This window comes from Hipposideros armiger, unplaced genomic scaffold (assembly GCF_001890085.2).
Source record: "Hipposideros armiger isolate ML-2016 unplaced genomic scaffold, ASM189008v1 scaffold_196, whole genome shotgun sequence".
NCBI classification, from domain to species: domain Eukaryota; kingdom Metazoa; phylum Chordata; class Mammalia; order Chiroptera; family Hipposideridae; genus Hipposideros; species Hipposideros armiger.
Window position 1 is genome coordinate 1890734 of NW_017731546.1, and position 21515 is coordinate 1912248.

A 21515-nucleotide genomic window follows, 5' to 3' on the forward strand; every position below is an offset into this window, starting at 1 on the left:
GGAAAATAATGAGTAATAATATGTATGCCCAAATTCTGGTTAAATATTGAGGTTCCAAGTGAAAATTGCAGAATACACACCCCTACTGTAGTATAAATAACTTCTGACTAATAGGGAGTTACTATGGAAACGAACTCCCTATTTTCAAAGAATGCAACTATAATAAAGATGTGACATAATCTTCCTTTCTGTACCCAGGAACCCCTTTACATCATCGTTAGAAACATCACACAAGGTTAAATATTGTAAAGACAAATCTGATTATTTGGATTCTATATGTTTAACAACTGACACATTATATGTGTGTACTATGTTTAAATATGTGTGTGAATAAATATATAATATGTACACACGCAGGCACTTCTCATGGCTGACCTGCCCAGGTCAAGTGAAAATGGTGCTTAAATAAGATAGTTGAATTAATTCAAAATAAAACATTGTTAAGTATCTTATAAATGTTCAAAACTAATAAGTCAACATAACTGTCAATGTTTGTAATCAACTGAATGTTTTTTAAATTAGCTACATTCTATTAACTCTTTAATTTTCAATAAACGTTTATTTTAAATTAATGAATAAAATATGCTAACTTTTTTCCCCTCAGTAGTATATTTCCTCTTTAAGTTACAGTACAACTTATTCTCATTAAACTCCAAATCTGGTTTCCCTAATTCATAAAGTCTGTTCTGTGATTCAAAGTCTCCATCGGTGTCCAATATCGTTATTTATGTATAAACCACAAGACTGCGTAAGGTAGGCTCACACTAATCCTTAAATAAAATTTGTCAAAAAACAGTGTGAATGAATTTGAAAGTCTAAAAGAGAATGAAAGCAATAACTCTTAACATCTTTCTTGGATAAAGACTGACCTCATGTGTTAGAGGCCAGATAAATATAGTTGAAATCCATCTTTAGAAGAATATTTGCAACGAAAACCACAATTTATAAACAAGTGTGCAATAGAAATTCCAGGAGTGAACTGAGGATAATATAAGCAAAGTAAAATAATATTTAAAATATAAAGCTAAGGTCCAAGGAAGGCCCTTTAAAAAAGATTGCCAACTTTCCTCCTTTTATATTTATACATTTATACTAAAGCCTGAAGCAATCATTTTTTGAAAGGACAGATGCAACAAAGAAACTCATTTGTTCATTTTACTTGGTAGAACTTTCACAAACCAAGTCATTTGAAAGATTAATTCCTTTATTTTACTAGTGCTGCACTGATGCACCCTGCTGTAATAGTTGCTGAAATGAAAATGTGGCAAAACGCACATACATTACAACTGGAGTGTGAGTAACAGAGTTATAAAATATAAAGAGTAGCCTCACTGAACAAGTATTACTTAACAGAATGAAGAAAATAAATGTGGGGCCAGTCGAGTGGCACGATGGTTAAGAACTGGCTTGGGACGCCAGAGGGCCCCGGTTCGGATCCCACATATGAGGGCCAGTGACACTGCCCTCTACAGCTAAGATGCTGAACAACAGCTCAACCTGGAGCTGGGCTGCCTTGAGTCGCCGGCGACTGCGTAGGCTGCAGCCCCTGTGGCAGTGGGTTGCCATGGGCTACCGTATGTAGCCAGCAGGCAGCGTGAGCGGCCAGCAGCCGCAGTGAGCAGCCGTCCAGAAGCCAGCGACTAATCTGCCTTGCCCGGGAAGAGTGCAATGATGGTGGCAACTTGGGCCAGTGAAGCAACTTCCTCCACAACTAGACTGAAGAACCAAACAACAGCAACTTGTCTGTTCCCCTTCCCCCAATTCCCCAGCACTGTTCCCATCCCCCATTCCCCAATTAAAAAAAATCTTTAAAAAAAAAGAAAAAAAAGAAATGTGATAAGTTGATATACCTTATGTAGACATTGCCTATACGAATTTAGAAAAATAAAAATCAAAGTCACTAATTTTTGCAAAATAAGGTACAACAGTATATTCCCCTGATTCAGTGCATTGTTATGTAGGAACTTTTTTTTAATGATTTGATTAACAATACTATTTTAAGGGGTGGCCAGTTAGCTCAGGTGGTTAGAGCACAGGCTCATAACACCAAGGTTGCCGGTTCAATTCCCACATGGACCAAGGAGCTGCACCCTCCACAACTAGATTGAAACAACTCCTTGACTTGGAGCTGATGGGTCCTGGGAAAACACACTGTTCTCCAATAAAATTTCTTAAAAAAAAAAAATACTATTTTAATTTTCTGTGTGTTAACTTGAACAAATCTTTAAATAACCCTTAAAAGGTCAGCAGGGAAAGGAAAAACAAAAAATAAAGAGCAGACAAATAGTTATTAATCTTAACATTCAGCACTGACACTCAGGTAGAAACAAGGTTCATAAAGTTTTTAAGATTTATTTTCATGAAAATAATTTTACATTTTTATTTTAAAGAAAGAATATAAGTGGGTTATGACTAAAGAGTTATAAAGAGCTCTCATACATCGTGATTAATGTTTTTCCCATTAATTAATTCATTCATTCATTTATTCATTTATTTTATTTTTCAACTGCTTCTTTAGTTTTGTACCAAAGCAATCTTCCTCTACAACACTAGAGGGAGGTAAGTGCTATGAATATCCTCATTTTACAGATAAGGAAATTTAGGCAAAGAGATTAGGTGATTTGCCTAAGGTCATACAATCAATAGTCATGCCATTAGCTTTGATGACAGCAGTAAGTGGTTTGCTATCTGTTGCAAACTTCCAAGGAAAAAATTAATAGATCAGACCTAGATATTGTCAACACTCAGTTTTTGGCTCAACTCTTAACTCCTAGAAGTCTAAAATAACCCAAAACACAGTCATGCAACAAACACCCCTTCATAATACTCAGTTTCATACTCACTAGGGAATAGTTCAAAGTTGAATGAATTTAAGAATATGTATTTTTCATATTTCAAAATATCACTCAAGTACTATAATTAATCAGAAACAGATGACATGATAATATATGACTAAACAGCAATATCACCCCTAAAGTAGCAAAACAGAATATTCTTCCTTTAGTATAAGACATTCTAAACTGATTAGTTGTTTGGAAATTTAAAAGGCAAGGAAGTTCATCTTTTATTTCTAGTCTGAATAAACAAGAAAAGGAAGTTGATAAATTGAGTTAGCTGCATGAATGAACATCCTTTCAGTTACTTATGTTAAATTGACTGAAAAAAAATCAATTTTGTTTTCCTTTAGAAAACATTTCATATTTTCAAACATAAGCACTTTTAAATTATATGTTTTTAAGTTCTTTAAATATGATTATGGTCCAAGAAAATATCAGAAGTTAGGGCATTTTGTTTAGCTATCAGTTACCTGCCCACCCCGACCCTCCCAAAAAAAACTCTATTTAAACATAAAAACAGGCAAACAAAAAATTTTAACCAAACCCATACTTGACATAGTCTAAGAACTCAGTTCATGTTTATAAATTGAATAAGTGAAGCAACAATAAGATTTAATTATTAACTAATCAACACTCACAACTTTAAAAAATATCAACAATCTAAAAAGCAAATACATATATCCCTGTTATGAAAAATATGAAATTTTCATATAGCATATAATAAAATGAACTTTTTACCAAAAATTCTTTACTATCTTCCTTAATAATCATTTAAAATAAGATCTTCCTGAGTGACTAAAATCATCTGAACTGATCTGATATAAATCAATTCATAATGGATTTGTGGCATTAAATTAATGAATCCACAGCATTTCTGAGGTTTGCATTCCAACTACATGTAAAAATAACTTGCCACTTTGACATTTCAGACTCCATAAGCCTATTGGTTCAACTGGTTTTATAAATTAATATTATATGTTAATAGTAATTATTATCCTGATCACCTCCCGTGATTGTGCATTCTTAAAAAGTATGATATTAAATAATAGGATTTTATCATATTACATTAATAACAAATATTAGAACTTTTTGACCCCTTAAAGCCTTTTTTTCTTATTATGGAAATTCTCAAATATAAACAAAAGTAATGAGAATAGTATAATGAATCCCCATGTCTTATAACCGAGCTCAGTTATCTATATTTTGCCATTTTTGTCTCCTTTATTGGCCTATCCACTTTTCTCTGTTTCTTCTTTTTATCCCCTTTGTAATATTTTAAACCAAATCCCTAACATCGTGGCAGTTCACTACTAAATACTCATGTATATATCTCTTACTTATGAAGTTTTTTAAATATAACAAATATTTGGAAAATTCCCCAGTGAGCAATTTGGGCCTGGAGTATTATTAAAGAGAAGATTCTTAACAACAAATGTAGTTTCTTTCAGAGATACAGGGGTATTGAAGTACTCTATTTCTTCTTGAGTGAGCTTTGGTAGTTTGTATCTTTCACATACATTTTCCATTTCATCGAAGTTGTTGAATTTATAGGTATAAAGATGTCCATAATATTTCCTTGTCATGAGTCATGGCACTGGCAATTTGAGTTCTCTATCTCTCTCTTTTTCTTAATCAGTCTCAATAGAGATTTATTCATTTATCTATTTTATAAAGAACCAGCTTTTGGTTTTATTAATTTTCTGTTATTTTCATTTTCTATATCATTTATTTCCACTTCATTCTTCATTAATTGCTTTCCTCTGCTTACTTTGAATTTAATTTGCTCTTCTTTTTCAAGCGTCATAAAGTAGCAGCTAATATCATGGATTTGAGACCTTTCTTTTCTTCTTATATAGGTGTTTAGTGCTATTACAGTGGTCCCCCCTTAACAAGGGTGATACAGTCCAAGACCCCCAAAGGATTTTAGAAACCGTGGATAGTATCGAACCCTATATGCACTGTTTTTTCCTATACATACATACCTATGATACAGTTTAATTTATAAACTAGAAAGGTAAGAGATGAACAACATAACAATTATAATACTATACTGTAATGAGAGTTACATGAATGTGGTTGTTCTCTCAAAACATCTTGTATGTACAGCATGGATACGATGGACAAAAGGATGATTCACATCCCAGGCAGGATGGAGCAGGACAGCATGAGACTTTATCACACTACTCGGAACAATACACATTTGACAACTTCTGAGTTTTTTATTTCTGGAATTTTCCATCCAATATTTTCAGACTGTGGTTGACCGTGGGTAACTGAGACCACTGAAAGCTAACTCACAGATAAGGAGAGGATTACTATAATTTTACCTAGAGTGCTTTAGCAGCATCACACTAAATTTGATGTGTTGTATTTTCATCCTCATTCAGCTCAAAATACTTTCTGACTTCTCTTTGGATTTCTTCTTTACTCGCGGGTTATTTAGGATTGGATGCACAAGCAAGATCGGCCACAGATCTCTAGGATTCTCCACATGGTTCTCGCCACTGGAACACACTGTGGTCTAAACTCTGGCTGCCCTGGTGTCCCTGGGCTTTCTGTACTGTCTCAACTCAGACAGTCAGCCTGAGTCATCCCTCCCTGCACTGCGAGCTGGAAACTCTTTCAGTGCATTAGACTGAGGAAATCATAAGCCTCCTCTTGATTGTCTGTCGTTATCTCAGGGATCACTGTCCTTGGTTGTCTGATACCCAGTGTCTTAAAGACCATTGTTTCATTTATTTTGTCTAGTTTTTGGGGCTGTTTCAGGGAAGAGAGTAAATCTGGTCCCTATTACTCCATCTTAGCTAGAAGAAGAAATCCACTTTTTTTTATATACATCATTATGAACTCATGACTCTTATACATTTTGTTTGTTTTAATCCATTGCAATCATTCCCTTTTTGATGCTCCAAGTATCCCAACTTAGGCAAGTGGGAGCTACTACATGTTGGCCTTTGGGCCCTTTTCACATGTTTCTACTAGTCCCTTTAGTGGTAAAGATATTTTGGCATTATATTCTAGACACTAGGGGTTAATTATGTATTTGCATTTACCAAACTTGTTTTTAAAAAGTAGGAGGGAAAGCAAGAGAGCAAGATAGAGATATTTTACATTTGTAAACAGGTACACTGCAATAGAAAGAACACTTGTGTTAGAGAAGACTTAATTCTGCCACATACAGCAAGTCACTAACATTCTCAAACTGTTCATTGGAGGCCTCAAAAGTTCTTATCATCGCTTCCTAAATACGGATCTCCAAGATTCCAAACACAGTCCAGTAAATGTGACTGCATCGTCTCAGCCTGTGTGCATTCAGTCTTTGCCGTTTCTGGACTCTCATTTACATAGTCATAGCAGCTTAGAAGGAGGGCCTCCTGCTCCAATATTGTTTGATATTAGCAGAATCTATCTGAAGACTAAGAGTGTGTCATCAATAAATATTGCAAAGTACATAAGTCGCCAGCCGAGACAGCACATCAAAGTAACAGTAAGCCCAAGGGACCACCTTAACAGGATATCAATACTCTCCCATCTATTCCCAATCTTCCGTCCTCTTGCTCTTGGTCTAACAATCTGTCATCACAAAACCTCCATTTTCCTTTCTAACTTACTAAAAACTTCACATTTCTTAGTTTCAGTGAAACCCCCACACAGTCCCTCCCAGGTCAATGATTCTTAAATTCCTAGATTCTTCTGGGTGCAAGAAACTCTTGAGACAGATGCTCTCGTCCACGCACATCTCTTCATAGATAGGTAACTAAGAGCTCTCATGCTACTTGCCTCCACCAGCAAACTGAGCGCCAGAGACTCAGTCAAGTAGTAGTTGGAGAGATTTTTCAAATCATATAAAATTAAACATGTATTGACCGATAGTCTCAACACTCTGTATCTGACATCTCCCTAATCATTTATTTAAAAATTATATACCATGATGGTAATAAATTATTTAGAAACTATACAACATGATGATAATAACAGTAATACAACTTTTTAAGAGCATTTATACATTTATAAATATTTTCTGAATGTAAATTACATTTTGGGTAATGTCTTAGTATTAAAACACTTCATCGAATGCAAATATTTTAACAAAAAAGCTTTTATTTTATTAAAAGCTGAGTTCTACCCTTGGTTTTCAAGAGATAAAACAATTAAAATAATTTTGCAAAAGGTTATGCATGTTTAAATTGCTATCTTGCCTTTACTTGAATCCAGGAAACTGAGCAATATTCTACCAGAAACCAGTCTTCTCATCAAAGCAAAGGCTCTGTTGAACAACACAAATGATCCTCAAAACTTTGTGAACCAGCTTTAATATGAGTCCAGCAGATTCTGACTGCTGACAGGACAAACCACCAATCCTGGCCTGTGATCTTAAGAACGTTCTCAGCAAATTGAGCCTTCCAGTGCTGACATTTGCTGTAGCTGCTATTTTGTCACACAGAATAACTCTGATCCTTTAAGTACCAGTGTACTATAATTTTTGGCCATCTCAAAATGCTCAGGGAAGCACTTACTGATCTAATAAGTCTTGTTTTGTCTTTAATGAGTACAATTTTGAGTGATCGTAAAAATCCCACATATGGTCATTACAACACTGGTTGTGCACAATCTGTTCATCCAAAGGCATTTCAACTCTACACTATAAACAGCATTAGATGTGACTAGAAAAACATTCATCCACCAAGCTGTTCAGGCCAAGGTTACAGGAAATGAATGAAAAATTATGGTTACATATGTTCTCAGTTAAGCTACGATGTTCCAATACAGCAATAATTGAGAAGGTGGCTATCCTCTCCATGGGCTTTAGGCTCCAATCCTCAAAATACAATTAAAGCTGATCAGTCAATTAAGACACAGGACAATCACAGGCTCTGTTTCAGATAACTAGACTAGAACAGTGATTTGGTATTATTTTCGCAAAGTTTACTCTGCTGTTCCAGGAATTCTGACATCATAGCATTTACTTTAATATTAGTAATTACCATTCACTTAGCACTTACTGCCATCTCGATACTAAGGCAAGCACCGTGCATATGCTACTTCATTTAATACCCTGAAAAATATTGGGTTGTCGGAAAAGTCATGACGTTATTTTTTGTTTTTCGTTGCAAAAATGCATCATGACTTTTCTGACAACCCAACAGTTTGCCTGCTTAGCCAGTTAAGTGGCAGAACCAAGACTCAAACCTGAGCTGACAACAGGGCTCAGGCTCCTACCCACTGTGCCTTCCTGTCAGAGTCCTAGGTAACTCGTAAATATTTGCTCTTTTTCTAGGGAAGAAAAAAACCCAAACATTATTTCCCACTAAACTGTAAGCTTAAAGAGACCTGAAGAGACCAAACCAAAACAGGCCTGGATCTTAACCCGTTTTATTTCAGCATTGTGCTGCTAACACAGCAGTTTTCTAATAGTAGTGAATGAAGGTTGAATGAATATGTTACTCAGCTAATAAGTGGAAAAGGCAAGACTCACATCCATTCGCCTAAGTACTATATAATCTGGTTTAAATCTACACAGTGACAAATTTCAGATAGTACACAGGTAAATTTTATAGTAGCCAGTTTTTCATTACATGTATGTAAGAATTAGCTCCTAATTATTTTACAGCTCTGGAAAGCAGTAGAGATGGCACATAAGTGAGAGATTACAAAGGAACTGGCATTTTCATCACCGTTAAAATAGGAGATTTTATATATTTGCTATATATGAAAGCTTTAAGGTTCACTTTTGATATACATTCACCTCTCTTTTCACCTTCCATATTCAGCTTAATCCTATGCACTGACCATATTCCCTTCTAAAAGTTAAATGTTCAGAGGACCTAAAAATATGTAAGCAATTAAAACTTCAATCAAAAAATCTTTGAAATGCAATACATTAGGTTAATACGTAAATAATTCTTGTCACATATACCAGGTCTTTTTATTGCATATATTTCATAGTCATTAGCAATGAAAAGACAAAAACATAAGCTTCTTGTGTAAATGAGTAACCCATGTGAGAAAGGGTAGGTTTGGTGCTGTTGCCTTAAACTGATTAACTTTATGATACACAAACACACTTCTATAATAGACTGACTGTTCCTCCTTCGGGTACATTTAACAATGTGAGGGCGTTGATATGGACAATAATGGGCAACACGAGGAGAAGACGCCACGGTGCCTACCTTGGTTAGGTGAATGACTCCTTTAGAAGTAACCGAACAGCCCATGAAGCCAACATACTGAAGTTCAGGACAGTGCTCAGCAAATGCTTTCACGGACTGATCTGTCACCTGGGGAGAGACGGGAAGAAAGCTGTTCAAGGCGGCATTCCAGTGAATTTAAAGATCTGGCTCCTCGAATTCCCTCTGCCCAGCTTGCATCATTAACATTCCCCTTTCCACTGGATCATGGGAGTCGGGACACAAACATGCTGCAGGAACTCTTTAAAAAAAATCCTTCCTTGCTCCGACATCCCTTCTATCACCCCATGTTTTCTGACTTCTTCGAGAAAACATCTCAAAGACGTTGACACTATCTACCTCCACTTCTTCATCTCTGTCTCTCCATATATGTATTTTTTATTGACAGATAATTCCCATACCATAAAATTCACTTTTTCAAAAGGTATAATTCAGTGGTTTTTAGTATATTCACAAGGTTGTGCAACCATCTCGGATTTTAGAACATGTTCATCAATCACCACAAAAAGAAACCCCCGTGCCCATTAGCAGTCACTCCCTTATTCCGCCCTCTGCCCCCAACCCCTTGGCAACTTCCTGTCTCTGCATTTGCCTAATCCGGACATTTTTTATAATTGAAATTACACAATTGGTTCCCAAAGTGTAACAATGGTCTCTTTATAAGGTTTCTCCCTTCAAGAGTTTCATCCAACGAATCTGGTTTTGTCCATCACTGCCTAAAATTCTTCAGATTTGGGTGGTTATGATGGTTAATGTTATGTGTCAACCTGGCTACACCATTAGGTGCCCAGGTACTTGGTTAAACAACATTCTGGGTGTGTCTGTGAGGGTGTTTCTGGATGAGATTAACATTTGAAATGGCAGAGTAAAGCAGACTGGCTCCCCAATGTGAGTGGGGGGGGGTCTTAACCAACACACTGAAGGTCTGAATAGAACAAAGAGGGTGAGTAAGAAAGACTCTCCACTCCTTCCCTCCCCCACCATCCCTCTCCAGCCCCGCCACACTCCCTCCCTCGCACTCCCTGACTATCTTCCAGCTGGGGCTTGGGTCTCCTACCTTCAGACCCAAACTCGGACTGGAATGTACACCATCAGCTCTCCTGGCTGTTATGCCTTTGGACTCAGGTGGTACGATAGAACTATACCGTCAGCTTTTTTGTGTCTCCAGATTACCAACTGCAGATCTGGGGCCTTCTCAGCCTCCATACTCACATGAGCCAACTCCTTACAATAATTTCTTTACAATATTTTGTAGGGTGTCAGGTGGCCACATGTCTTGCTAGGGAGACCGCATCATGGATGGGGAAGAGGCTAGATCACTGCACTGTACACCTGAAGCTGATGTTGTATAATATTGTATGTCAACTATAAGTGAATATATATATAGTCATGGGACATGGAGTATAGTGTGGGAGTGGAGTCAAGGGAATTGTAATAGATATGTATGATATTGGGGGGAAGGGGACAGCAGATTGGGGGAGGGTGATTATCACTTCGAGGGGTAAAAAGTATAACTATTGCACTGTGTTGTACAGCTGAAACTAATTCTAAAAAATGTGTATTTCATAATAAAAAATAATTAAAAGAAAAAAATAATAATTTCTTTACATACACACGCACACCTCATACTAATTCTGTTTCTCTGGAGAGCCCTGACTAATGTAATACATATTAGAATCCCCTGAGGAATTTATTAAAAATTCAGAGCCAAAGGGGTGAGGTCCACGAACCTGCATTTTTAACAAGCCCCTGAGTGACTGACTCTCAGGCATATGAAAGCCTGAAGCCCCAGTGCTGCAAAGTAGTTACATTGACACCTTTTGGCATTTCTACCTGGCCTTGCTTTATTTAAATAAAGCGCAGAATTAAATTCCTGTTTTGTCTTCCCCCACCTCCCAAAAATTTCCATGTATAAAATTTTCTTCCTATAATTGTGCTAACATTTTCTCTGCTGTTCCACAAAGTTGTAGCTTATAAAAGAAGGTCAAATATTCTCTATCATAGGCTTACTTTCAGATTCACTTTCCTCACAGTCAAGATAAAATCAACAAGTTAAATACTTTTGTTAGTTTTTCAAACAGCAGTGACTTACATCTCCTTTGCATTAGCTTTAACATTGGTGACTCTTTGTATCTTATCTATTCTGAATAGATATTGGAAAATAAAGGTATGTGGGTAGCATTAATTCTAAAACAACACAAGAGCGTTTTCCTAAAATAATGAAACCAACAGCATCCATGGTGCATCTGATAAAAGATTAATTCTGCCCTCAAAAGTAAAGTATGCTTCAGCATATTTAATGCCATTGATAAATTAAAAATGGGCCTTCCTGACACCCAGCTTTCTAAAAACATTATGTTAAAAAAGAATATTTAAGGCACTAAAATTGCCTGAAGCTTCAGTGAAAGCCAATCTCTATTTTAAAAAGGGGGCAAGGGGGTAACAGAGGTTAAATACAGATGCTCGGCTGGTTAAATACCCTGCCCAATCTCACTCTAACATCAAGCCTTTCATATATCCATCTTCAAGGAACTCAGTTAAGGATTAACGACAAAAGAAAGCTCAGGTCTAAGGTGTTAGAGCTTTCAGAGAGAAGGAAAAACGGTAATAAAAATTTGCACGATGGCTCTTTCTCTTTCAGCTTAAGCAATCTGAGTAAGAGAGTTCAGGGGAGCCTCTAGCATCAACAGAGCCCTATGAGCCAAGCAAGATCCAAGTCCTTGGGTATAGAAACACCCTTAGGAGGCTGGGGTGTGTTTTTGGAGACTAATAAAAGAGCCTTCAAGACTTGGGTGGGGTTTGGTTCCATTTCCATGGATAGAAGAACAGATAGGAATTTGGGGCTGAAGGTCTGACAGAAACAAAGATGGCTGGAGGCAGGTACTGGTAAGCACCAGCTTCCCTGGGGTTCTGGAACCTGAGTGCCTCTTTTCAAATCCCAGGTACACCACATACTGGCTCTGTTATTTTAAGCAAGTCATTTCACTTCTCTCTACTCTGTTCCTTCTAAACTATGTAGAAAGTAAAAGCACCTACCTCACAGAGTAGAGAGGAAAAAACACATGTAAAATGTTATATTTTGTTATTTTAAAATCTGCTGTTAGAGCATGCTCAATTACTCTCCTAGTTACTCCAAAAGATTCTGATCATAATTCGGGGACTCTAGGTTATGGGCTACACTGTGGGGTGGGAGTCAGAGACATCGGTAGAAGTGTATCATTATTTTTAGCATTATGGTTTCTAAAAATCCCGTTTTGTTAAGGTTCTCAGCCTGACTGCACATCAGCATCACCTGAAGAGCTTTCTGATTTAATCTCAGGGTAAAGACATGCATTAATTTTATTTTAAAAGCACCGCCAGGAGATTCTAATGTGCAGCCTGGGCTATGAACAAGTTAAAAGGCCTCTCACGCCAAGTATGGTCCACATACCAGCATCACTGGTGTCAACCTGGAGCTTGTTAAAACTGCAAAATCTCAGGCTCCACATCAGACATACTGAATTCTCATCTGCATATTAACAAGATCCCCGAGTGAGTCTTATGCACTTTAAAGCTTGAGGGAGACTGCTGAAAGGACAAAGGGCGATGCATCTTCTTGGGGTAAGATGAAGCAAAAACTGGATAGCTATGTCATAAGCAAAGCACTACAGAGAACCATTTTATTGGGAATAATTTATATACCCATTTTAAAATTCACCCATTTTAAGGGGCTACTTCATTAAGTTTTAGTAAATGTATAGTTGTGCAATCAGCATCACAATCCAGTTTTAGAGCACTTCCACTGCACCATCCCCTAAATTCCCCTATCCTTTATGCCCACACGCAATCAATCACAGCTCCCACCGCCAGACAACCGTCCATCTGCTTTCTATCTCTATAGTTTTGCCCTTTCTAGAAATGTCATATAAATAGAATTGCATCATAAGTAGTCTTCTGTGTCTAGCTTCTTTTACTAGCATAATGTTTTTGAGGTTTATCCTTGCTGTTACATGTATAAATAGCCGGCTCATTATATTGCCAAATAGAGTTCCACTGTATGGCTATACTACATTTTGTTTATCTGCTCACCAGTTGGTAAACATTTGCGCTGTTTCCAATTTGGGGTTTTTATAAGAAATGCTGCTGTGATCATTCACATACAAATCTTTGTATGGACATATATTTTCATTTCTCTTGGGTAAGCATCTAGGAGTGAATTGTTGAGCCATGTGATAAATTTAAGTTTAATTTTTTACACATTTTTAAAGTTCGGCTGTTTGTCTTATTGAGTTGTAAGAGTTCTTAATATATTTGGATACAGCTCCTTTATCAGATATTTGTTTCGCAAGTATTTTCTTCCATCCTATCCCTTGTCTTTTCATTTTCTTAATGGTGGTCTTAGCGCTAACACTTAGGTCTATGGTGCTCTTGGAGTAAATTTTTGTGAATAGTGTGAAGTAGGTAGAACGTTCATTTTTTTGCAAATGAATATCGAATTGTCCCAGCACCATTTTTTGAAAAGATTACACACTTATGGAGGGACTTTAAAGCTCTAACCTGGAATGATTTGACTTGAAGGATAATAGGAGTACTGAGAGGCTGTAGGAAAACCGGGCCATAGATAAAAATTAATATGCAAATAGAAATGTGGATCAGAATTTGGAAAGAAGCATCAGAAAATGAAGGGAGAATGAGATCTTGGATCTCATTGGAAATGTTTTGCTTGGAAAACAAAACAGACTTGGATCCTTCAGTCAAGGCTGTGATACAAAGAGAAAGATGAACCTCAGGTTCAACAGTGCTACTCTTCACGTGCAGAGGTAGAGAAGAGACCATCTCCCTAAGCTGGCATTCTAAAGGACAAGCTACACTTCTATACATGCATGAAAAGCGTGCAGGTGCATTCAGTGTGACAATGAGGAAAAGCACTGGTGGTAAGGAATGTGATTGTGTCTTCATAGTTGAGAGAACCATGAAAAGTCTGAATAACATAAACACACACAATTCTCGTAGAGCGTCAGTTTGTGAATCTTAGGGGGCCTTCTCAAGTTGTTAAATCAGAAGCAAATGAACACTAGAAATGCAAAGGGCAAAGGGGAAAAGACAGAGGATGTTGGTTCGCACAAGCTCGTTCAATCAGAAATCTTCTGAGGGTGGTTTCTTGTGAGATCAAACACAGGGACAAGAGCAAAATCTCTCCAGGAGGTAGAAATAATAGGCCTAGAAAATTCTAAAATAGGGGACAAATATAATAGGACTAAAATATTCGTGGCTAGAAGAAAGAGAAAGAGCACAAGACAAGCAGTACAGGGTCACTAATTTTGCTTGGACAATTACTGTTTATAAATGTAATTCTGAATGGTGGAGCTGCCAAATCTGAAGACTCAGGCTCTGGACACGGCTCACACTCTTGCCGAGGTTTAGGGTACTAGCAGCCAAAGATTTGAAGAAAGAGTAGATGATAAAAACAGCTAAATAATAAAAACGACTATATTTCCTAAGGCCTTCCTGTGTGCCAAGCTCACTCCTCGCCTGTGCATCTTCAGGGATCCTCACGATAGCCCCTGACAGGCATCATTAGCTTCATTTAACAGGTGCTTAAAATAAGCCTATTAGAAATTGACTTCCCCCAAATCAAACCACTAGCAGGTGGCAAAGTGGGGCTTTAAACTTTGGTCCTCTAGATTTTTGAAACCGATGCTCTTTACCTTACATAAATTAGACTGTAATTCATTTCATGGTGCTAATCTCACTTAAATGCAAATAAAAATTCAAGGCCCCTCCCTTCAGCTCCAGAGAAGTAGAGTGGCAGGGATCAAGGCAAAATGGATCCACTTTTAAAATAACTTTCTAAGGGAAGCGCTACCTTGATTACATTTTCATCTGCTGAAGACAGAACGGGTGCTGTGATCGTCTTGTGTATATCCTGAGAACCCTTCCCAAAGAGGGAAGCATAGGACAGGCTTATGGTAATCTAATTCACAGGTGTTCAAGATGCTGGATTAATAAGGGAACTATGAGACCACAAAAGTAGAAATTGATAAGCCAAGAAAGCCCTTTTATCTAGGGCTTTTACATAAATTTCAGGATTCTAAATAAAGAGATGCAATTTGTTCTTATTTTAAGACAAAGTTTCTTGGAACATAGTAGGAGAGATCTATCTTTATCAGGATAAAAATTGATTCAATGAAAGGGTTTCATAATCTGTGCAGAAAGATTAACTTTTGGGGATGGTTGCTAACGTATGTGGGTAGAAAAGGAATCTGTAGTATTAACTGCTGGTGCAATCTTTGGACATTTTTATAGTTCTGGTATTAGAGAGTTGTTCTGTGTAATCCTACATGAGTACTAAATAATGTAAAAGTGTTTCCTAAAATTGCTCAGAAAACTTTCTTTTAAAGTTTCCCCTAGACTTCAAACCTACTAATTCAAGGTCCAGAAGTTGTATTTTTATTAAGTTATCTTAATGATTCATATGGAATCAATCCAGAAACAGTCCCATGACTAAATTGAACCACCATGGCTAATGAGGCCCTCCAAATACTAGTACTGAAGATGGTCTTGAGTACATTTTGTGGTTATCTCTCTGCCATTTCTACTGCCACCATAGACCACTGCGGCCCAAGATATGTCATCCTTGTCATGGACATCTTCAATAGCCTGCACTCTGGACCTCTTTCTGATACACTTGATCCCACAAATCTATGAACCACCCATCAAGCCACAGTGATCTTTCAAAGAGCAGAAATCAGATCATGTCATTCTGCTATTAAAAATCTTCCAATGGCACCAATTGCTCTAAGAATAAAATCCCAACTCCTTCTGTAACCTATAAGGCTCTGCGTCATCTGAATCGTCCCTATCCCTTCCACCTCATTTCATCCCAGCATCTTCTCTCCTTGTGCACTGTATGATGGTCTTCCCATCTCTCTCATTCGCTACTCTATCTCCAGTGCCTGGCACAGGACCTGGCACACAACAGGAGCTCCAAAACTAAAAATGAATGAATGGATGAAGGACTGTCTTGACGCATGTTAATGACTTGTTGGTTCAATACTGAAAAATAAATCCTTTTTAAAGCCAAGAAAATTTAAACTGTTGATCTAATTGATTCCAAGTGGCACAAAGAAGCAGTGGCTAAGAATATGATAAATGGCTTCATGACAGAAAGGACAAGATTTTCAAAGAAAGCAACAGCAGCACTTTGATTCCAGAGTGAACTGGAAAACTACTGTGAGGAAATTAGCAGGGCGGCTACCTAATCTCACTCAGGACCTCAGACCAATTCCAGGCCTTCTTTCCACCGCCAAGGAGAAAGAGCAACAGGGATCAAGGGCATGGTGAGCTACTTCCTAGGGAATTTCCCAGGAAGAATGCTCACCTTTGATTATCTTTTTCATGTCTTGCATTCAGAGTGGTCAGTGGGACTAAAGGGTGCCCTCATCTTCTGAATGCAAACTAAAGCCAGCATAAAGCAACCTGCTTAGGCCAGATTCTAACTGAGCTTTCTAACCCAACAGCAAAACCACTGCCATGTATTGCACTTCAGCAGATGCACCAGACCAGAAGAGCCAGGTGGATTCTGGGCAGGTTTCAGCTTGAAGAGAGTTTAGTTGTCCAAGTAGCCCCTCTGCCGTGCAGCAGGTGTTAACCATATAAACGGGTAACTGGTTCAGGAAAATAGAACAGAAGTGACCCCGGTAGTGAATGGCTACCCCAGCCCACTGAATCCGCAGTATGGTATCTTTCAAAATAAAAGGGCACATTTGTAATGTGCCTAATGAAGGGCTTGTTTCACTCAGGGCTACTTAAATCTCTTTAATTCAACAAATACTTTAATTCTCTTTAATTCAACAAATACTGGAGTAACGACTATATGCACACCACCTCCTGTTAAATACTAATGCAGTGTGAAAATAAGCTACAGGCCCTGCCTCTAAGAGCAGAGGCTCTAGGTTGGCATGTGAACAGGTCTGGCTCCCACAACTACCCATGAGATCCCTGGGAACATGTTAGTCTGTACACTGCCTCCCACTTTAGTTCAGTTCAATTTTCCAGGAAGACCTTCTCACTAGATCTGAAATCAAGAAGAGTAAACAGATTATGGAGGGATTAAAGCCAGGCAGAATGGTTATGACTTCATATTAAGTGAATCTATTTTACTGGTAATATAGCAAATGTAGGGCTTAAAAAATATAAGGTCCCTTGAGTTCCAACACACTGCATGCCTATAATTGAGGGAGCCATTCATTAAAGGCTCTTAGGGAAGGCTGATGAAGGGGAGATTGTTCAAAGTCCAGCAGCTATCAGAGGACCAGCTAAAGGCATATCCTAGCCTCAGAGATGCTGGCCAGGAGGCTACGGCTGCAAGACAGCAGCACACCACACCAAGGGGTACCTCCGTTAGGCCTAGCCTCATGCCCAAGTCAGTAAGCGTCCACGTCTGACAATTGACAAAGAGCATGTGAAGTACTGTGATGGTAAGAAGCCCAAGTGGAAGGGATTTTATTTAACTGCCCAGTAAACATACCATTATACTTATGGAGCTTTAAAGTTTGAACACAATAAAATGTCCCCATTTGTTTATTTATCTCTTCAAAAGCTATGTAAAAATTCTTTTTCATTTTCACATTCCTTTGCTTTTCAGTATTGTGGCTTTCACAGGGTACATAATGTGTACACTTACAATTAATGCACTAAAAAGCCATCTCCTGTGAAACAGTATTACAAAAACACAAAACAAATTAGCACTTGTCACATAAAAGGAAAATAAGTAAGTATGGAGACAAAACACTTGGTATGAATTTGCTTTATGAAACATTTCAGTAAGACCTTCATCACTATGCTCTTCATTTAATAAAATTTTATATCTTTAGTAAATTTTAAAAAGAAACCTAAAAGAAGATTATGTTAACATAGTTTTCTTTTCAACCATGGTCAGACAACTATATTTACTGAGCACATGTTATGTGCTAAGTACTGTGCTAGGTACAATGATTAAGACAGACCCCCGGGTCACCTGAGTGGCTCAGTTGGTTAAGAGTTGGCTTAAGAGCTCAAGCTCTGAGCAACAGGGCCGCCTGCTCAATTCCCACATGGGCCAGTGACGCTGCACCTGAGCTGAGCTACCACTGAGCTGCTAACAGGTGGCAGGATGGCTTAGCTGGTGAGAGCACGTGTTCCTAACAAGGTTGCCTAACAACAAGATGGTGGGCTATGCCCGCCCGCAACTAAGATGGAACTGGGCACCTTGAGCTGAGCTGCCACCCGGATGGCTCAGTGGATAGAGCGTGAGCTCTTAACAACAAGGATGCTGGTTCCACTCCTGCTTGGGATGGTGGCTACGACCACCTGCAACTGAGATTGTAACAGCACCTTGAGCTTAGAGGCCACAAGCTGCCGACGGGCAGCCAGATGGTGACTGCTGCCCTCTACAGCAAAGATAGAAGAACAACAACTTGGTTGGTCCCTCACCCCATATCCCCAACACTGTTCCCCTCCCGGAATTCCCCAATTAAAATAAGTAAGTAAATAAAAATTTAAAAAAATAAATGCTCTTAAAAAAAAAAGACAGACCCTCATAGAACTTACAATGTAGCAAGAGCAGCAAATGTTAAACACTTATTACAAGTGTGATTACTATAATAACAAAGTCACTTTCAGTAGTCAATGAATTATCACTTCCTATATATGTCATAATTATGTAGTTCACACGGAAAGAAGGAAAAATATAATTAAAAATCATACTCAATTATTAAGAATCAGATTTTTCCCAAATATTTTTAACTAAGTCTTAATCACATGCCTGATATCATTTTTGTGTGGTGCTATAATCAGTATTGCTTTTATATATATCATGAGAAAAACAAGAATTATTTAAGAGCTCATATTCACTAGTATGACTTTGACTTCAAATTAACATGATACAATTATTTCATTAAGTAAATTAGAAACATAAGGCAGTGAAATTTAATTTTTTATATGAATAATTTCAAAAATACACAAAAATAGGCAAAATAGTAAAATAAGCCTCCATTAACCATCATCTAGCTTCAATAATTACTAACTCGTGGCCAAATTTGTTTCATCAATAGTCCCATCCACTGGTAAAACATCACTTTTATCAGTAAATATTTCAGTATATCCCTAAAAGATAAGACTCTTTTAAAAATCACAACCATAATAACATTATCGTTTCAGAAAAAAAAATGTTCATGTGAGACAACATGAAAAATAAACTATGTATAGCTTTTATGGAGATAACAACCCAACAAAAGTAATTTCAAAATCTCATTAAAAATCTACCACAATTTTACAAAAGCTGACCCTTTGTCAACAAGAGCATTAAAATTCATAACTAATCATTTTCTAAAAGTCAAAAATTCCATTAGTGTCCAATGAGAATCTGATCACTTGATTGCTTATTTGACCTTCCCTGATTTTTGCTCATTCTATCCTGCTTCATGTTAAGTCTAGGTTTGGAAAAGTCTAGGATTGGCTTATAAAAAGAGATTTGTAAGTTACACATTAAAGTACTGTGAAAGGGAAGGACACTGGTCCAGAACTAATGGCACAGATATTTGTCCCTACTAGAAGGATCTCTGATAAGTTAGGTATGACTCAACCACCTGCCTTCAATTTTCTGATCAAGTGTCTTTGACTAATACTGCTTTAGTTTATTGAAATTCAATATTTGGGTAATCTAAATGAAACAGAAAAATTAGTCTATTCTGCATCTGCTCATCCTTTAATTAATGAAAGGAGTAATCTGAATAGTAATCTACTAATGTAACAACCATGCAGTGTACTTAGCAATAATATTTACAAAGCATTTTCTACTTACACAAATACATTTGTCCAATTGCCCAGTTAGATAAGCAGGTGCAGTCTCCATTTCACAAATGAAGAAACAGAGAACTTAAAGCAATTGCCCAAGTTACATGCGAGCCCAGTGCTCTTCTCATTACAACATGCTCAATAATGTACTTAAAATACAACCAAAGAATCGATTCGAGCACTAAATTTGAGATCAATTATGTAACAAGTAATATAATTGACAATGAACTAGTTGCTTTATAAACACACAATTAATTCTTTGGTCATATCACAGAAAAAATGTTTTAATTCTCTAAAAGTAAAGTTTCTTCCATGCTGTCAAACATTATTTCATTTCTAAATAAAACCTTTAACAGATATGGTAAGTTTGAGAATTCATTTCAAAGACTATAAAGAGAAGTTCACAAGAGTATGACTGAAGTCTAAATTAAATCCACCAGACAAATCACTTACCAAAATTTGATTGTGTGGATGTATCATGTGTTATGTAAGAAAACAGGAAAAAATAGAAGCGGCAGACACAACTTGAATTCTGAATCATCTAACTTTGAATGAAGTTTCATCATAAAAAATGAAATGAACTTAAATCCCAAATGGCTAACACATGAAGAACAGTGGAAGAACTCTGAATAGCAAAAGAGCTAGTTAGTATTTCAAATAGCATGCTAAAATTCACAAGGCCAGAGGAGAAAGCCAGCCATGATAAAGGTCATTTACTCAGACTTCCCAGCTGTCTAGGGTCCGTTCCTTACCTACTTGTATGTCACTGGGCTCCCTGCCTCCGTCCCCGCCTCTGCCTGAATACTCACTCCTTCCTCTTACACCACTGCTTTCCCCTTCTCTTTCCCTAATTCCCTTCTGTCACCTTATCTTTTTCAGATATTTTTCTTTCCTTTTCCTCATTTCGTTCTGAATCCTTTAAGCCCCCTGTCACAACTTTTCTTAACTGGCGGGTCATAATACAGAATGAAAGCATTTTAAGTATAATTATTGTACTATTTCGAATGAGTGACATTAAGCCTTTTATTTATCTCAAAAAGAAATGTAAGATTATATGACTCTGTGGAATCACTGGACTCAGGCTGCCCACTTGCAATCCAGCTCCAAGTCTTACTAGCTGTGTGAACTTAAAGAAGTTATTATTATCCAAAATTATGAAAATGGGATAGAAATCTAATGGCATTCTTGTGAGCATTCCAAAAGAATGCCCGTGTGCTGGGCACATACCACGTGAAGTGCTCGATAGAGGTCAGCCTCTGCTTAGTATACACACTTCCTTTCCCCATGTCCTTGGAGCTGGCATTTGGAACATTATTGTACAAAGTTAACTTTCATTCCTGTCATTATACTTGATAGAATATAATTCAGCATTTAATGAAAATCTCTGTTACGATATGTCCCACCTGCCCACCACCAAGCCATAAGAAATAGAAATGACAACACATAAACTGTTCTATTCTATACTTGCTCACCAGGCTGAAGTTCTATCTGGGGAAAAATGCAAGTTACAGAAGACTTTTCAACTGGTAAAATATCAGTAACAAGTTTAATTATACACAACAGGTTTGCCTGTATTTTGCAATAGATTTAAAATAATAGGTAATAAGAAGAAGTAATGAAAATAACTTTATTTTGTTAGGGTATGTGGATTCTATTTTTGATGTTCTAATCTGAC

General features: G+C 37.3%; 1 protein-coding gene across 1 annotated transcript in view; it reads right to left on the minus strand.

The window, feature by feature from the left end:
• The window catches only part of FBXL17 (F-box and leucine rich repeat protein 17), a 173230-nt gene that overhangs the window by 15532 nt on the left and 136183 nt on the right, over positions 1-21515 (minus strand). The window contains exon 5 of the mRNA XM_019653137.1: positions 9008-9115. Coding sequence (XP_019508682.1) covers positions 9008-9115 — 108 coding nt within the window. The remainder of the gene's footprint in view (positions 1-9007; positions 9116-21515) is intronic.